General features: G+C 33.0%; 1 protein-coding gene across 1 annotated transcript; it reads right to left on the bottom strand.

The window, feature by feature from the left end:
- Positions 1-14,360: 14,360 nt before the first annotated feature.
- Positions 14,361-19,560, bottom strand: LOC127721384 (zinc finger protein 239-like). Its single transcript, XM_052228120.1, has 2 exons — positions 19,478-19,560; positions 14,361-15,511 (listed from the first exon to the last, which is right to left on the bottom strand). Exon 2 carries the CDS (start codon positions 15,467-15,469, stop codon positions 14,651-14,653), a length of 819 nt encoding a protein of 272 aa, XP_052084080.1. The 5' UTR covers positions 15,470-15,511; positions 19,478-19,560; the 3' UTR covers positions 14,361-14,650.
- Positions 19,561-20,720: the final 1,160 nt, after the last annotated feature.

Raw genomic sequence — 20,720 nt, 5'->3', positions numbered from 1 at the left:
GACAATCTATTCATTATTTGAAGTTGCGTTCCTAATATTTAGACGACAGCCAATTGACTTTTTTCATATTACGAACTTTTGACACCGGGGTGTATCATTTCTCACATGTTACATACTCTGTGCTAGGACAGTTTGGTACTCGGTCAGGTAATAGCTACTAAGAGAAGTAAAATCAAACTTGCAATGGAATATGATATATAAATAGTAGATTGGCAAACCGCGACAGATTTCGAGATCCCACATTACATTGTATAATCTGGCTATATGTTCCGAAGGGAATGACAGCGTCATTCTAGAAGCGGATGTTTTTTTCCAACGATGATTTTTTTCCCAGCATGCACTTCCTGTTTTTTTTCAAATTTTGAAATTGATCTCGAAGTCTTTCAAGGACGCTTTCATGTGCAGATATTTGAATTTAAATAATAAGATGTTCTTTAGTACGCGATAATTTCTCTGCATTGTTTACAAATGGTTTATGAAATAGCCTGTAACAATCAAATAAAGTAAAAAAAAATATCATTCTGTGATTTATAATAGACTTCCTGTACATGATATGCTCGTGGCAGGAAACTACATTAAGAAACTGCATTTCTTTTTATATTTCAACAAATTTTATTATATTACACCTGGTGTATAATAACTCTGAGCAGCTTCGGGGAAAGAAACTATACAGATTTGACGTTATAATTTGTGTACAAGCTATTACACAACTCATTAACTTATTGATTGATTGATTGTGCTATTTCGTGGCGGTCAGTTTTTATTGGTGGAGGAAGCCGGAGTGCCCGGAGAAAACCACCGACCTTCGGTAGGATAACTAACAATCCTCGTCAATTAAGATTGAAGTCGAATGCACCTCGGCCCCTTGCGGGATTCGAACTCACAACCTCAGTGTAGACTGGCTAGTGAAACAGTAGTTCGACTACTTAGACCACACGGCCACCGAGGCCCCTCTCATTAACTTAATGCATGCCTTTTTTCCAATGTGTTACATAAATAATTATGTATGGTAATACATTTTTGTATTATGTATTTCTTCAATTTTCTAATGATGTTAATGAATAAGCAATAATTATCTTATGGTGGTGGCCTGTTATCTAGTATTTCTTGAATGAAGCGGTATTTCTCGTATTACGAGTGTGAGACGAAAAAGAGATACAAAAACTGCGTTAATTTGATGGGCTTATCCAGCATCATGAGACGATATAACGACATTTCCATTGGCTATTCGTAAGGTCATTTATTACTTTCAAAGGTACAGGCGATATATATTTCGTCCATGGCAACAGACATATGTGATTTCTTCAATAATATACATAACACGCACACTTTTCAACTGAAATACTTCTTTTTGTCAAATTTATTATGTTCTGAAGTGTACAAAAAGTTTGAAATATTTGATGTCAGTAAAGTTTGACGCAGCAACAGGACACATATGACGTACATGTATCAATTAATACAGTGTATTCATATCCGTCTAAAATATTATTGTTGGGAATAAGCATGCAATATTTGCAGCTGGAAGTAAAACATCAATTAAGTATTAGAGGCATAATGATAGCAGTGAGCGGAACAGGTAACCAGGTAGCCGATAAAACTATTGAAAATCTTACATTTTGACCTTGACAAGAAGATAGTCAAAGTAAATTTTAATTAGAGCAGTTACACTACGTGACTGTACTTTTTGGTCATATCGTTTTTCAACTGTTTCGGTTCTTATATATTCTTGGCTTTCAAATATTCGGTTTTGAGCGTTCCTGGTGAAGATACATACAGATAGAGTTCGGGACGCAAGAAATAAATAACTTGTTGTTTTCATTTTTTTTTTTGGTAATTCTTTAATTTTTAAACTGTTTTTCTCTACTTCATATAAATTCTTTACATTTTAGCCCTATTTTTCTGTATTCATTATCTATGGTCCATTTACTGTAGATTTTAACCATTGTCTTCTATTCTGTAAACACCACCCTATGGTTATACATCAAAGTTATTGATTCAAACTTTATTTAGAAAACACGTAATAAGCTATTTTACATTACAAACAGTAAAAAGATGAAATAATGTCAACTGTAACAGTTTTTCTTCTGTTCTACTGTGATCTCCTCGTGATAAGTTTCTTCTGTTCTACTGTTTTTTTCTCGTGATGACTTTCTCTTTTTTTCCTCTCGACTTTAAGGCGCCGGCGATAAATTTCTCCTGTTCTACTGTTTTCTCCTCGTAAGTTTTTAAGTTATACTGTTTTTCCCTTCGATATTGATTTTCCTGTCTCTTGGTCTTCACCTTGTGATAAGTTTTTCTCCTGTTCTACTGTTTTCTGCTCGTGTTCAGTTTTTTTCTGTCATACTGTTCTTCTCGTGATAAATTTTTCCAGTTCTTCTGTCTGTTTACCTCGTCATAAGTTGTCTTTGTTCTACTCTTATTATAATTGTTGTTATAATAATGTTTAATCCTGTTCTTCTACCCGCGATTAATTAAGATTCGTCTGTTCTCATCGTGATTTTTTAAAAGCTTTTTATGATAAGTTTTCAGTTGTTCATCTCAACGTGGTAATATCTAAAATATTATTAAATTAATATGCTTTTTCATTAATATCTATAATAATACAATTGTATATTGTGTATATTTAATGAATGGCTATTATTTATTTGTGAAGAGTCAAAAATTAATTTTATGGTTCAATAAATTCAAAATAAATGATAGCCATTCATTATAAATAAATTTCTATTAAAAATAAGGCTCAAAGAGCTTTTTATATTATTTATATTAACAATTACAACGTACACACATGTTGGCGTATGAATACACAACGTCAGAGTGGGCGTGTCGCCATAAAATTGACAACATTGAATATAAAGGTAATACTTTTAACCAATCAGAAGACAGTAAATACACCAAATTTATTTATATCATTACAATATTGTATGTACTTTATAAATATGTTATTACTATTTTGAGGACTCTCAGGAAGATTAGTTTAAACTAATGGGATTATCCTTTTGAAATCGTGATTTTAAAGTTATAAAATGTTGTTTTCCGTGATAAGATTTATTCTGTCTGTGTGATTATCCTCGTAATAAAATTCAAAATCGTCTATTCCTTTTGACAATGTTCTACTGTTGTTCTTCTCCCGGGATAAGTTTCAATCATGCGTCTTCTCGAGATAATTTTCTACCATTTTCTCCTCGTGATACGATTCTACTGTTCTTCTCGTAAAAGGTTTTAATAAACATGCAGTAACTACTCTTCTCCTTGTAATAAATATTCTTCTTCTTCCCGTGATAAGTTTACATCCACTCTTTTTCCGAGATAAGTTTTCATCCACTCTTCTCCTCGTGATAAGTTTTCAATCATTCTTCTCCCCGTGATAAGTTTTCATCAATTCTTCTCCCTGTGATAAATTTTCTATTGTTTTCTCATCGTGATAAAATTTCTATTGTGTTCTCATCGTGATAGGTTTTCTGTTGTGTTCTCCCTGTTATAAGTTTTCTATTGTTTTCTCCTCGTGATAAGTTTTCTATTGTGTTCTTCCTGTGATAAGTTTACTATTGTGTTCTCTCTATGATAAGTTTTCTATTATGTCTCTCCATGATAACTTTTCTATTGTGTTCTCCCCGTGATAAGTTTTCTATTGTGGTCTCCCCATGATAGGTTTTCTATTGTGTTCTCCCCATATGTTTTTATCGATCGTGTTCTCCCCGTAATAAGTTTTCATCCATTCCCCTTCCCGTGATAAGTTTTCATCCATTCTTCTCCCCGTGATACGTTTTCTATTGTGTTCTCCCCGTGACAAGTTTTCTTTTGTGTTCTCATCTTGATAAGTTTTCTATTGTGTTCTTATCGTAATAAGATGTTTTGTGTTCTTCTCTTTGTGTTAAGATTTTCTACTTTTCTTCTTCTTGAGATAAATTATCTACGATTTTCTCTTTGTAATAATCTACTTTTCTTAGGGTCGTAAACAGTTTTCTCCTTACATGAACATCACACATCAGCCTTCAAGTGTTTTCATGGGAATCTGTTCATTAACATGGGACTAAACCCTTTTTCTTATGCGTCCCAGTTTTGAGTTTTACTAGAATAGTCATCTGTATGTGTTCTTGTGTGAATGTAAACTACAAGGCCGACTAAATGCTATATCATATACACCACAGTCACAGGGTTAATTACCTTTATGTGTTCTCATGTGTCTCTGTAAATCACCAAGTCGACTGAACCCTTTACTACATACATCACAAACATAAGGTTTTTCACCTGTGTGTATTCTCATGTGAATTTGTAAAGAACTATGACGACTAAACCCTTTACCACATACATCACAATCATAAGGTTTATCACCTGTATGAGTTCTCATATGTCTCTGTAAATTTTCTTGCTGACTAAACCCTCTACAGCATACATTGCAGACATGAGGTTTGACACCTGTATGTGTTTTTATATGTCTCTTTAAATGTCCAAGCTGACCAAACCCTTTACTACATACATTGCAGACATGGGGTTTATCACCTGTGTGTGTTAGCATATGAATTTGCAAATTACGACGCAGACTAAATCCTTTACCACATACATCACAGGCATAAGGTTTTTCACCTGTATGTGTTCGCATGTGAAACTGTAAATGTTGAGGCCAAGAAAATCCTTTCATACAAACATCACATGTATAAGATTTATCACCAGTATGTGTTCTCATGTGTCTCTTTAAGTAAAGACTTTGACTAAATTCTCTTGCACAAACATCACATTTATAAGATTTATCACCAGTATGTGTTCCCATGTGTCTCTTTAAGTAATTCCTTCGAGTAAATTCTTTAGCACAAACATCACATTTATGACATTGTTCACCAGTATGTGTTCTCATGTGTCTCTTTAGGTATTTTTTTCCAGTAAACTCGCTAGCACAAACATCACATTTATGATATTGAACAACAGTATGTGTTCTCGTGTGTCTCTTTAAGTTACCCCTTTGAGTAAATTCTCTAGCACAAACATCACATTTATGAGATTTTTTTCCAGCATGTGTTCTCATGTGTCTCTTTAAGTAAATACTTCGAATACATTCTTTAGCATAAACATCACATTTATGACATTCAAAAACTGTTACAGTATGTATTTTCATGTGTCTCTTTAGATCACCTCGAGTAAATTCTCTAGCACAAACATCACATTTATGAAGTAGATGGTCATCAGCCTGTTGTCTAGTAGTTCTCTTTATGGAACCATTAGTCAATAAATTTTCCACCACATTCATCGTATTAATAAAGGTTATCTTCAGGATGTGTCTTCTACGACTCTATAAGGAACAAGAGGAAACAAGGTTAAGGCCAAAACCAGGTACCAGTCCTATACAAATAGTTTGTACACACTTTTTTGTGTAAAAAAACAGGCTCTTAAAGGTATTTACTCTATCAAAAGCTTTACTAGTAGTCTGAACCAATGTATTCTACGACTCTACAAGGAACAAGAGGAAACAAGGTTAAGGCCAAAACCAGATACCAGTCCTAAACAAATAGTTTGTACACACTGTTTTTGTGTAAAAAACAGGCTCGTAAAGGTATTTACTCTATCAAAAGCTTTACTAGTAGTCTGAACCAATGTATTCTACGACTGTACATGGAACAAGAGGAAACAAGGTTAAGGCCAAAACCAGGTACCAGTCCTATACAAATAGTTTGTACACACGGTTTTTGTGTAAAAAACAGGCTCGTAAAGTTATTTACTCTATCAAAAGCTATACTAGAAGTCTGAACCAAATGTCAACAAATTTCTCTGTTCATCATTAAAATTGTATTTAATAATTTGGATCGTCCTTTTCTAAGGGAGCTACCATTTGATTTTTATGAGGGGGAGGGGGTGTTTTCTTTCGCATTTCAATTATGGTTTCACGGGGAAAACATTCTGATATATATATAGTAAAAATATTGAAATAAAAACAAAACTTCCATTCAATATTTTCAATTCCATCCTTAAGCAGCAAACGAGTCGACGAGAACATCAGGTTTTGAAACTTGATGTAAAATTGGTTAAAAATGTTGCTATGCGAATAAATTCCTGGAGTACCAACTTCAATTAATGTTTACTTCTGACTTTATACCTTCCTGGAACATGCTTATTATTCGTATATATAAAAAGCTAAATCAGAGAAAGTCCAACGAAAAAATCCAACGGAATCGATTGATATGTACCAAAACTTTTGAAATTGTTCAAAAAAATTCAGCAACAAACTATCGAGAAAAGGAACCAACGCATTCACGTTTTGTCACTTAATTTTAAGCCAAAGAATTAATGCCAACAAATTATTTTGAGGTTGTCCTTCATTTGGAGAAAGATTCGTTATACAGTTACAATATTATGACTTCTACCTGCCTATTGTCTCAGTATGTCTGTATCTATCTCGTTAAATTCTCCTTCATTGGAGGAAGATTCGATTTACAGTTACAATATTTTGACTCCTATCTGCTTAAGTATCCATCTGCTCGTGTCTTCATATTCTATATTCACAACCAATAGTTATACACTATATTGGAAAAAAGACAATACTCAATAACATGTCAAATTTGCATTAATACTCTGATTAAAATGAAATTAATTGTATAACCTAGAGCCATAACGGCCTTCACTTTAATTCATATAAAAAATAATTACTAAGTTCGATTCAGTTCAATATGTATACTATTCAATACTCATTTCTAGCAATACTCTAATTATGACATTTCATTGCTTGTAGCCATGGCAGCTTTCACATTAATTATTATAAAATTATTAAAAAATAATTAAGCAATTAAATTCAATAATTTATTTAAGTCTCATCTGTCATTAATATATAACAAGAGGCTGTCAGAGAGACAGCAAACCGGATTTTCCTGCAGAGGTCGAACCCTGAACAGTTGAGCAAGTATGGACACTACATTTAAACTTAAAACCGCTCTGAATTTGGATTGTGATTGAATATTTGACAAATCATAGGTTTGTGACACAAAATGAATGTAGTCAAAGAACTGATATATTTGAAATTGGACATTTAAATACCTATTATGGTCCAATATCCAAAATCTAAGTACATATTAGAATCAGCATATCAAAGAACCCCAAGAATTCAATTTTTGATGAAAAAAAAAGTTTAATCTAGGACCCTTTGGACCTCAATGTGGACCAATTTGATAAAGGAGCCTACAATCCAAAATCTCTCAATACATGGTTAGATTCAGCATTTCAAAGAACCCCATAAATTCAAAGTTTAATTTTGGACCCTGATTTGGACCAACTTGAAAACTGGGCCTAAAAATCTAATATTTAAATAGAGTTTAGATTCAGCATTTGAAAGAACCCTATATAATTATATATTTAATTTACAATGTATGTTGAAATGAAACACAGGTTAATTTTATCCATAATATTTTCTGTGCAAATGGAAATAACTCAAACTGGATATATAGTTCTCTAAAATAAGATATGATGCAATTTTTCAAATTATAATCAATTATATAATAACAAAAACCAGTGATGACTAAGTTCTCTAAAATTAGATATGATTTAACACTCAAACATTGTTAGAATCAGCATATCAAAGAACCAAAGAATTCAATTTTTGAGGAAATTAAACAAAAGTTTAATTTAGGACACTTTGGACCTCAATGTGGTATTATCTTATTAATAATGAAAAGCTCGACCGTTTACAAGTTCTTAAACAGGAGGGGGTGGGGGTGACCCACCTTATATTTCATTTGATTTGTTTTATTGTCCCATACAAGAATATATATGGTATCGGGTTGGGGATCTTGACCATTTACAAGTTTTCAAAAAGAAGGAGGGGGTGGGGGTTACCCCAGGGGACTTTCCCTCAATTTCATTTGATTTGTTTTATTGTCCCATTCAAGAATATATATGGTTTAGGGGTGGGGATCTCGACTGTTTACAAGTTATCAAAAAGAAGGGGGGTGGGGGTTATCCCCATGGACTTTCCCTATATTTCATTTGATTTGTTTTATTGTCCCATACAAGAATATATATGGATTAGGGGTGGGGATCTCGACCGTTTACAAGTTCTCAAACAGGAGGGGGTGGGGTGACCCCAGGGGACTCGCCTTTTATTTCATTTGATTTGTTTTATTGTCCCATACAAGAATATATATGGTTTCGGGGTGGGGATCTTGACTGTTTAAAAGTTTTCAAAAATAGGGGGGTGGAGGTGACCCCCTAGACTTCCCCTATATTTCATTTGATTTGTTTTATTGTCCCATACAAGAATATATATGATTTAGGGGTAAGGATCTCGACCGTTTACAAGTTCTCAAACAGGAGGGGGGAGGGGGTGACCCAAGGGGACTTTCCTTATATTTCTTTGATTTGTTTTATTGTTCCATACAACAAAATATATGGTTTCGGGGTAGGGATCTTGATCGTTAACAAGTTTCCAAAAAAAAGGGGGATGGGGGTTTCCCCAGGGGACTTCCCCTCAATTTCATTTAATTTGTTTTATTGTCCCATTCAAGAATATATATGGTTTAGGGGTGGGGATCTCGACTGTTTACAAGTTATCAAAAAGAAGGGGGGTTACCCTCATGGACTTCTTCTATATTTCATTTGATTTGATTTATTGTCCCATACAAGAATATATATGGTTTCGGGGTGGGGATCTTGACCGTTTACAAGTTCTCAAAAAGAAGGGGGTGGGGTGACCCCCATGGACTTCCCCTATATTTTCATTTGATTTGTGTTATTGTCCCATACAAGAATATATATGGTTTAGGGGTGGGGATCTCGACTGTTGACAAGTACTCAAACAGGAGGGGGTTGGGGTGACCCCAGGGGACTCGCCTTTTACTTCATTTGATTAGTTTTATTGTCCCATACAAAAGTATATATGGTTTCAGGGTGGGGATCTTGACCATTTACAAGTTTTCAAAAAGAAGGGGTAGGGTGGGGGTTACCCCAGGGGACTTCCCCTCAATTTCATTTGATTTTTTTTAATGCCCCATTCAAGAATATGTATGATTCAGGGGTGGGGATCTCGACCGTTTACAAGTTATCAAAAAGAAGGGGTGGGGGTTACCACCAGTAACAAAACACCAAAATAATTCTCTAAAATTAGATATGACTTAACCACTCATAAATCTCTAAAATTAGATATGATTTTATATCTATCAATTAAACACATCACTTTTCAAAACAAATAACTCAAACTTATTTACATAAACCAATAAAAAACCAGCAAAATACTTCTCTAAAATCAGATATCATGTTATATCTATTTCCATATTATAATCAAATTTAATTAATAGTTGCTAATATTGTTTCTTTCATGTGTCAAAAAATAATACAGATCTGCAACTTATCAATGTCAAAAACTTTATCTCATAATAAAAATAGATTATTATCTAATTAAAAACAAGTTTAGATTCAGCACTTAAAGAACCCTATATATATTTAATTTATGTTCAAATATAACACACACAAACTGATTAATTTTCCCAGGGGACCTGCCCTTTATTTCATTTGATTTGTTTTTTTGTCCCATACAAGGATATATATGGTTTAGGGGCGGGGATCTCAACCATTTACAAGTTCTTAAACAGGAAGAAGGTGGGAATGACCCCAAGGAACTCACCTTTTATTTCATTTCATTTGTTTTATTGTAACATACAAGAATATATATGGTTTCGCGGTGGGGATCTTGACCATTTACAAGTTTTCAAAAAAAAGGAGAGTAGGGATTACCCCAGGGGACTTCCCCTAAATTTAATTTGCTTTATTTTATTGTCCCATACAAATACATATATGGTTTAGGGGTGGGGATCTCAACCGTTTACAAGTTTTCAAAAAGAAGGGGGTAGGGTTTACCCCCGTGGACTTCCCCTATATTTCATTTGATTTGATATATTGTCCCATACAAGAATATATATGGTTTCTGGGTGGGAATCTTGACCGTTTACAAGTTATCAAAAAAAAGGGGTAGGGGTTACCCCAATGGACTTCCCCTATATTTCAATCAGAAAACAGTAAATTTTCAAATAAATCTGTCACTCCAATGATTATCATATGCTAAAATATTTCAAAGATCTAATTAATAATGAAAAGAAATCATTATCATATGCTGAAATATTTATTATATCTAATTGAACAGAACTATGGTTGTTTAACATAATACTCTAACATTATTAATAATGTAAAATCTTCAAAATGTCTAATGTTATAGCTTATAATCATTACCACTTAGGAAATAGGTAATTTTCAAATAAATCTGTCACTCCAATTTTTATTCTGAGATGAGACAAATCATAAAAAGATAACAACAGTAAAATATTTAAAAATTCTACTTTTGGATATTAAAAATGAAGATAACTCACAAAGATGATATACTAATATCTTGAAAATTAATAGAGACCTTCATTAAGTCCCAGGAAACAACATATTTAAATTTGAAAAAAATTTGTTAAAGCGTTTTCATGTTATTGTGCGGATGCTGTTTGGCAGCCGCCAGAGCCGCCCAGCCGCCCGCCGTATATAACCATTTTAATAACCGATATTTCCTTCGGTTAATAAAACATTACATTACGTGTTTTAAATATATAACAGAGAGACATTATATGTAAAATATTTAAAGAAACTATAGGTATAACATTGAAACTTCATAGAAAAGGTGTCTATTATATAACATATTTATAAGAAAATAACTTAATTTACAGTTTAAACCAGTTTTACACCAAATGATTAGTTAGCATACTTTGGATTTTAAACGTGCTAGTTCGCAAGGAAGACATGTCACCTTACTCGGCCTGCATTATTCTGTGTGTTAAATGTTCTCCTTTACACCATAACCCATGGTGGTGCTCCTACATTTGTACTAAAGGAGGAATATACAGAACTTACAAAAATACATACCACAGAGGCGATTATTATGTATGGAATATCTGTGAATAAAACACTAATTACTGTTTACCATCAATATACATAATTACTATTGAATGTTTTGCTTCATCTTATAATTATCACAGACTAAACCTTGAAAAATTCAATTTTCAAGTTTTGATTCTGAATGGTGCCAAACTAGAGGCGGATTTAGGGGGACAGGGTGCCCGACCCCATTTTGTGGGATACAATTGGGGTGATTATAAACGGAATGACTACGACATGAATGAAAAGAGTCGATCCCTCCTAGTCAGTCATGTAGTGTCCCATTTATGAAAGTTTCTTCATCCGCCACTACACTCCTCGTGGAAATGAAGATCTGGATGTGGTTTACAGAAAAAAAAATAGTGGAAAAAGGTGCAGAATAGAGAGGGAAAGAAAATAGAAATTTAGGCAAACTAATTTAAGGCTCTCAATAGCTACCGGTTTCGCTCATCTGATTCTACTTTGGTTTTAGAAATCATGTAAATGTAGATTAAAATCATAACAGATACCCTTATAATGATTGAGGCCAAAGTTGGTCTTATATTGGCCCCGTTATTTAATCAAAAGCAGAAGACTTTTGTAAAATTTACAGAAATTACCGATAAATTCATTACAATATCTCCAACAAGATGTTAATTGACAATTTTGCTCATGTTGACTTATGTGTAGATCTTCTTTTCTTGATATTTTTGCAGCTTACAGTATATCTCAATCGATAAATATACAAGTATTAAGGTAATTTTCTTAAAATGAGAAATAATTGCAAAATTAGTTCCACCCAGGGCCTGTACTATGCTGTATATCTTAACATATTTATTGGAACACCCTTCAATGATCTTCAATAAAAATTAAGGCAGGGGTCCGCACATGTAGGGCATTCATGCAATATGGCCATCTTGAACAGTAAATCGACAACAAATTAGCAACACTTCATAAGCACCTCATAAGGAACAGTTATGCCATGTTTGATTTCATTCCATTCAGTGCTCCTCTAGAAGAAGCATTTGTATGTCATAGGCGGATCCACGCCCCCCCCCCCCCCCCCTTCTTTCGTGGGAAAAATTTGGTTGATTATATAGGGAATCACTGAAGCATGACTGGAGTGGGCGCCCCCCCCCTTTATGAAAAGTTCTGGATCCGCTACTGTATGTATTTCCAATAGGGTCTTATGTAAAACTAAGTCCCCTGTTGGCGGCCATCTTGGATGATGTTTCGGCTTCAAAGTAACACAACTTGGTCAGCACCTCATAAGAAACATTCATGCCACATTTTATTTCATTCTATTCAGCGGTTCTGTAGAAGAAAACATTTGTATGTATTTCCCACAGGGTCATATGTTAAACCTACTCTCCCTGCTTGCAGCCATCTTGGATGACTAACCAGCTTCAAATTAACAACACTTGGTTAGCACCACATTAGAAACATTCATGCCACGTTTGATTTTATTTTTCCCTCTATTCGGTCCTGCCTTTTTATTTTTCACTCTATTCGGTCCTGCCTTATTTTTTTAGTTTATCCTGACTTTTTTTTTTACATAAATTGTCATCCTGCCTTTTTTTTTTGCAAATAATCTCATCCTGCCTTTTTTTTTACTCAAAACTCCTGTCCTGCCTTTTTTTTTTCAAATTTCATCCTAGCGCCCCCCCCCCCCCCCCCCACCCCCCTAAAAATCAAATGGTAGCTCCCTTAGTAAAACTAAGTTCCCCGCTGGCAGCCATCTTTGATTGGCAACATAGTACAATGAAGTAGTAATACTTTGTCAGCACCTCATTATGAACATTCATGCCATGGTTGGTTTTACTCTAAAAGAAAACATTTGTATTTATTTCCCATAGAGTCCGTCGGTTAACAATAACTCCAATAAGGAGTCGTAGAACGATTTCCTCTATGATATTGCCCTAATTGTAGATCCTGTCTTGCTGATCATTTTTGCTTATTTAAGTTTCTATCTAATATCTATTACGATTTTAAGATATAAGTCAAAAACACAAAAAAATGGTAAAAATCGTCATCAAAGGGCAATAACTCTTATAACGAGTCGACTGACAATATCGATCATGGCTTGTAGAACTGCAATTTCAAGTTTCTCTCATTTTTTTTTTTTTTATAGTTTTCAAGAAAAAAAGACAAAAATAAAAAAAGGGTAAGATTTGTCATTCAAAGGCTTCTGACAGTTTTGACATGTCCAGACAATTGGTAGAGCTCAACATTCTGAACATTTTTTATCTGTCAGATTTTTTCTATTTATATCTGTTTTCAAAATTATAGACAAAACTTGCATTTTTCCCCTATTTTCTATTTTTAGCCATGTCGGCCATCTTATTTGGCAGGCGGAATCATCGGACACACTTTTAAACAAGCTTCATCATCATAATTGTGGCTAAGTTTGGTTAAAGTTGGCCTGTAATTTAAGCGGAGGAGAGTTAACGATGACGACTGACGCCAAGTGATGAGAAAAGTTCACTTGGCCCTTCGGGTCAGGTGAGCTAAAAAAAAAAAGAAGAGAATTATGGTCTGCTTAAATATAAAGAATAGAGATTACAAATAAAGAATAGACTACAATGATCAAATTAAAAAAGAATGGAGAACAAGCATTCTGAGAGTATTGCATGACAATACATAGTCCCCTACTGGGTAAAAATTCATTTTACTGGAACAAAATGCTAACTTGTTCTATAACTTGTCATGGTGTAAACAAAAAGTAAATATCATGTCAATATCTTCAAGCATGACTAAAAACAGTGTGGAAAACTGATTATATGAGTGAAAAAAACATTAGATATGATTAATAGTTCTCTAAAATTAGATATGATGTAATACAGTGTATATCTATTTTCAAATTATAATCAAATATAATTAATAGTTCCAAATATTTTTTCTTTCATTTGTCACAAACTAATATAGATTTGTAACTTATCTATAAAATGTCAACAACTTTTATCTACACAATGTAATGTATTGAAATATATACATTAATAAAAATAGATTATTATCATTATTTTTTTTTTTTTCTATAGCATTCAGAAAATTAGTTTATACTAAATAACAAACAAACCTGCCAAAAAATTCTTCAAATAATTTAACAAAGAATGCCTTTTAAAAAATGAGTTATCTCCCTTTGTACAGAAATATGGTTCAACATAGTACTCTAACGTTAATAAGATATGGTCCAGAGTTATGGTCCATAACTCTGGACTAAATCATCAGACCAGAACAAAATTCAAACTTGATCTATAATTTGTCATGATAAAACTATATACAAAATATCAAATCAATATCTTCAAGAACGAAGAAAAAAAGTGTGGAAAGCTGATTTGCTGGACTGATGGATGGACAGACGGACAGACGGACGGAGCGCAAACCTAAAGTTCCCTACCGACGAAGTAGGGGACTAAAAACAGATTAACAGTTAAAAGAATACAGACTCTCTACATTTGGAAAAAAGACTTACTTTCAAATTCTGAAGTGACATCGGACTCATACAATAAAAGCCAGCTACAAAACTGTTCTTAAGCAAATGATATGTTCTATGTTTGCAGCCACCTCGGTGTATTACGTTTAAGCGCATTACCATTACATTTGCAAGCATTTATAATATTTGACAGGTAAATCCAGGTAAATACAGTTAATAATTATTTATTCAATTATTTTCAAGTACAAGCATTGACAAGCACCTTTCGTTATTCACAGTCATGAAGGTTATGATATCACCTGTATGTGTTCTCGTGTGACTCTGTTACATACCATGTTGACACAACCCTTTAACTTAAAAATTACAGTCATTAGGTGTATCACCTGTATGTGTTCTCATATGTCTCTTTAAAGAATCAGGCCGACTAAATCCTTTACAACATACATTACAGTCATGTTTATTGACGGAATGTGTTCTGATGTGTCTCTTTAAGCTACTATGCTGACTAAACTCTCTACCACATACATCACAGTCATACGGATTATCGCCTGTATGTGTTCTCATGTGCATATATAAATGGCCAAGCTGACTAAACCCTTTATCACATACACCACAGACATTAGGTTTATCATCTGTATGTGTTCTCATGTGACGTTGTAAATGATAAAGCCAAAAAAAACCTTTAGTGCAAACATTACATTTATAAGATTTATCTTCAGTATGTGTTCTCATGTGACGCTTGAGGTATTTATTTTGAGTAAATTCTCTTGCACAAACATCACATTTGTGACATTTTTCAACAGTATGTGTTCTCATGTGACTCTTTAGGTTAACATTTTGAGTAAATTCTTTAGCACAAACATCACATTTATGACATTTAACAACAGTATGTATTCTTGTGTGTCTCTGTAAGTCACTACGTCGAGTAAATATATTACCACAAATATCACATTTGTGACATTTTTCACCAGTATGTATTCTCATGTGTCTCTTTAAATCATAACCTCGAGTAAATTCTCTAGCACAAACTTCACATTTATGACATTTAACAACAGTATGTGTTCTCGTGTGTCTCTTTAAGTCAACTCCTCGATGAAGCAGATTATCATGAGCCTGTTTTGTAGTGTGTCTCCCTGCATTTCCATTAATCATTAAATCCTCAAACACATTCATCCTATCAATAAAGGTTATCTTCAGTATGTGTCTTCCACAACTCTGTAAGATTCACAAAAAACCAAGGTTAAGGTCAAATGGTTTGATACCTCCCTATTAATTACATGTACATTGTATGTATACTACTTGTTTGTACAAACTGTTTTGTTGTAAAAATAAAAGCTCTTAAAGTTTTAATATAATATAATGTGTCTATGTCATAATCTTTAACAACACTCCAAACTCCTACCATTGCAATTAACGAATTGCCATAGTCATGATAGTGGGATATTTTGTTTTGTATGCTCTCAAAAAAGACTGGTTGATCATTTTTCAATTATTTCACTTAATTTCCCCCATATATCCCCATTCTGACATGAAGCTCTTGTTTTTCTTAATCAGATCTGCTATGGATGCCTACTATAAGGCCACAATTAAAAATATTTCAGTTTGCCCAAACCCGACCCATGATGACTGGGTGTGGGTAGGTAGGTAGGCAAATTCTTTTTTTTTTGATCAGAATTTGCATGAAAATATTAAAACAGTATATCTTTTTTTTCCGTCAAACCTTTGTAGAGACAATCAAAAGCCATGAAAAACTGTCTGCCATTTTCACATGTTTTACTTCTCTACAGGGATGTCACTAGGTTTTGAAGTAGCAGGATTAATAATTAAAGTAGCAGGCAAGCTCGTCGCCCATCACGGCGAGGTTTTTTTTTCTAAAATGGTGCAAAAATCCTGCATTTTGGGGGCTCCTGAACTCTAATTTAGTCCTAATCAAACACCATTTTTTTTAATGATGATAAGGTAAATGAGCAGCAAGATGGTCACATATTTTCTGTAAAGTTGATCACATAAATATTATTGTCACTATAACAAGACTTTCAGCTAACAAGTAGTTGAAGTTGTTTGAGGAAAATGATGAAGGATGACTCTGTAAGACATGGTGATCATTCAGGAAAAGATTCAAATTTGATCTTATTAGTTGAAAATATTTTTAGTTTAACTGTAGACATGCAATTATTCAAACAATTCGAACCCATAGACATTTTTTTTTATTTCTCAGTATTAATAATTTCACATACTTATTACAATAAATCAAATGATGAATTGGACTGTTGCAGGCAAAAAGGTGAACTCTTTAAGGATGTACTTTGGTGAAATTAGAAAAATGTAGAATTTAAAATTGATACTATAAGTCAGAAGACTTCAAGAGCATTTAAGTTAAGAAGCAAACTAATGGAAAGAGAAGAAATCTACAATCTGCTTAAATTTTGGTATATGACCTTTTATGAGTTATTAATTGAAGTATTATATATGGGAAAAAAATGGGGGTCATGGGGCAAAATATTTTACCCTGTATCGTAGGAAAAAACCAGAGTCCAAACATCTGACAGAAATTCCAAAACCTGACCTAAGTACATCCTTAAATGCATAATCATGCAGGGCTCACACTACTTCAGAATCATAGGCAGAAGTGACTTCTCTTTTTGAAACTGATAGGGAGAAGTGCTCCTTTGCACACTGTGCTACAATGTTTGGTTTTTACTACCTATAGTACAAAGGGTCATATGTAAATAATGTTCTTTTTATATTGTTCAATTCATATATGAGTATACAATTAAAGTAAAAGTTCAAATTCAAAGTTGTTTAAGTTTAGGTTCTTGTGAGAAACTACCAACTAAATATCTAGCACTAAAAAGATTTTTTTTTATGACAAAAAGATAAAGAAATTATAATATATAAATCACAATTCAATTAAAAAACTATCTTGTTTATCATGTTTATGAAATTCAGTGTTTCTCATTAAAAGATATACAAAGTTAAGCTGGGCTATATATATTGATATTAGTATTATAGTCCCAGAGTTAATTAAGCAAGTTTAATCAATATTTTGAAACAATCCATATATATGGAATTATATACATTAATCAAGTAAATCTAATAAATAGTCTGTTAATGCGTGTGGAATGCGCAATTTTTCCATTTGGGACCAATTTCCTTGTCAGCTGTTCCATTCATGCGTCCGTAGTTATTATTGTAAAAATACGGATTTCGGTCATAGCTGGTCCGTTTCCGATCCGTAGTTAGAAAACAGTTAATGGCGGACGAAGAAAATTTACAAAAATAAACGATGTTTGACAAGCTATTTGGAAAGGAATATAACGTTTTTAATGCAATAAATGGATTAAACATTAACTGGAGGCAATTTTTATCACGTTCAAATGAAGTAACAAACTTATTTTGTCGCCGAAAGTTAGATTGATGTACGATCTCGTGTAACAAGTACCGGAAGTGAATGAAGTGATAAAAAGTTGTTTTTTATTAAATAATCTGCTTCACACTGTAAAGTAAATGCTTAAATCTCTGTTCTTCAGAAAATGAATCGTTTATGTCTGAATTTCTTTAATTATCAATGTTTCATCGACTTGGTAAAAAATGAAAACTTTGTGAAAATAATATTTTTGACAATTTTGCAGTAGCCGGTGCCAAAGCAGAAGTAACCGTTCTTTAAATCCGAAGATAAAAACCGAGAACATCGAATATCGATTAACTGCGTCTCTTACACGCTTTCTTTTAATCTTATTCACAGTTACTTTCAAACGCAAAGACGACGAACATTAAGTTTTATACGATGACGGAGCGGACACGAAAAAGGTCCGAAAAAATAAAAATCTTCAAAAAAACGGCAAAAAAAGAATTTGAGTCGGCGGGTTTTTTTTTGGGTCGGTCGCGTGTGGGCAAACATACAATATTTTTATTTTGGCCTATATAGTTATATCCTACAACATGTATAAGTCCTTATATTTTGTAAATATATCAATTCTTTTTAATGTTTGTGATAAACCCCTGCAGTTTACACTTCCAATAGGTATAGTCTACATAATATAATAAAGTGGTTTAACAAGAGTAGCATAAATAATATAAATATCTACAAGCCCAATTATATCCAAGCAGCATTTACAAAACATACACATGTGCATCTATATATAAAAGTTGTTTCGCAATGTTTCAATTTTTTACTTTAAGTTACCCCCAAAAAACTTTTGTCGTGATAAACATTATAAATGATAAAAAATTAAACATGTTAAATGAGGAAATAATTGTTGTACTAAAGAAAATATATATCAAAAAGTTCTGTGAATCTCCACAATTTTTATGCTTCAAGTCAGAACTGTTTTACTTCTATTTGTAATCAATAAAAATACTTGTTTGTTTGGCTTATTATTTCAAAAAGTCTGTTGGAAAATGCATGACAATTTTAAGTAAAATACGCGAGTATATTTATCATGTTTATGCTTAAATTTAAGGTCTCTCTCGAACTGGACTATAATTCCATTTTATGTGTATATATACATGTACATTTGTAGTACCATGAAAAGAAACATTAGACAGAATGTTCATTCATTCCATCTATCACTGTCTATTAATACTAACTTGCAGAATACAAGAATAAGTTGTCAGTATGAAGAAAAGTATAATTATCAAATCTGCATGGGTATGTCGTAGTTACTAATAATTTACTTATTCATGTACATGTATATACTGGCTGTTCATGATACAACAGGGGTGAAGGCACCATCAATTTATTGACATTTACAGCTCTGAATACTTGCAATGTTGAATGCACAATTGTGTCTTTTAGGTGGTTCCAGTAAATTATTGTGACACAAAGAATGAGGTTTAATGTTGCGGTGTTTTACTGGTGCCAGTGGTGGGAATGTCAATGCTTTGTTTATTTAATCTCACGGTGTTGCACATAATCATTGAATGACTCTGAAGAATTTACAAGGGCAATAGTACATTTTTATACGGTTCACTATAACAAGGATTTGTATAAACACTATACAAATCCTTGAGGGCTTGACTATAATTTGCTGTGTACAGTGTACATATAGAACAAATATTTGAAATAAGATTTTACTTTTGTTTTCAAGAGAAAGGAATGTTGGGCGCATTTTTACAAATCAGTGTAGCGTCATATTGGCTCTAAATTAATGATCAGAATAAAAACCGATTGCTTCTTACCAATAATCTTTAAAATGTGTATTCAGGTATTTCAAAATTATGACTTGTGTTGTTTTTGTTAAATTCTATACCGGAAGTTTTGAAACAGATAAAAAAGTATACGCAAATACGGAAATAGACCTTAGATTCCGTAAAAATAAACTAGGTATGTCACGCCCAGATAATACTGGCTATTGTTGGGACCCGGAGAGTAGTACAACGAGACATACCTAACCCCCAATGCAAAGAATAATATGAGGCAGGCATTACCTGTGAAAGGGGACGAAGTCTATATAAATTATTTTTTTTTAATTCAACCATAAAGTTCTAAATCTGTTAAAAAAGAAACGGAAATACCGTAACGTTTCCGATTTTGGTTCTGTTGTTAGGGATTTTAGTTGTGACGTTATTTTAGTTATGACGTCATATTCAATGTAAACAAAGAAACGCTATCATCAGGTAACGTTTTTTCATATCAAATGAAATTGTTATTGTGTTCCTTCCTATACTTTACTGGACTGATAAATATATATTTCACTCGAAGTCTCATGACAAACGAGACCGGAAGAAGGAAGTAGATTTCTGCGCAAATGCGGGAATTAAAAAAAGTTACAAAAAAAAAGTTAACGATTTTGAGTTCATTATAGACTGGTACCCGGCCGTTATTGAAATTCTTGACAATATTTGTATATTCCGAAGTCATACTGGATATTTTACGGAGGGAACCAACCTAAGTTCATAAGTACAATGAAAATTTCGGGAAGTTTTCCCGATTTTTTTTTTTTTTTTTATTGATTTTTCTACTGTAATAGGGGACTTTGTCCCCTTAATATGAGGCAGGCATTACCTGTGAAAGGGGACGAAGTCTATATACATTATTTTTTTTTTAATTCAAACATATTTTAAGTTCTAAATCTGTTAAAAAAGAAACGGAAATATCGTAACGTTTCCGATTTTGGTTCTGTTGTTAGGGATTTTAGTTGTGACGTTATTTTAGTTATGACGTCATATTCAATGTAAACAAAGAAACGCTAACGTTTTTTTCATATCAAAGAATAATTAGAAATGAAATTGTTATTGTGTTCCTTCCTATATTTTACTGGACTGATAACTATATATTTCACTCAAAGTCTCATGACAAACGAGACCGGAAGAAGGAAGTAGAATTCTGCGCAAATGCGGGAATTAAAAAAAGTTACAAAAAAATTAACGATTTTGAGTTCATTAGTACAATGAAAATTTCGGGAAATTTTCCCGATTTTTT

Source organism: Mytilus californianus, unplaced genomic scaffold (genome assembly GCF_021869535.1).
Source record: "Mytilus californianus isolate M0D057914Y unplaced genomic scaffold, xbMytCali1.0.p SCAF_12, whole genome shotgun sequence".
Taxonomy (NCBI): Eukaryota; Metazoa; Mollusca; class Bivalvia; order Mytilida; family Mytilidae; genus Mytilus; species Mytilus californianus.
Note: the sequence above shows the minus strand (reverse complement) of the source record. Positions and strands in the feature narration are given on the sequence as shown.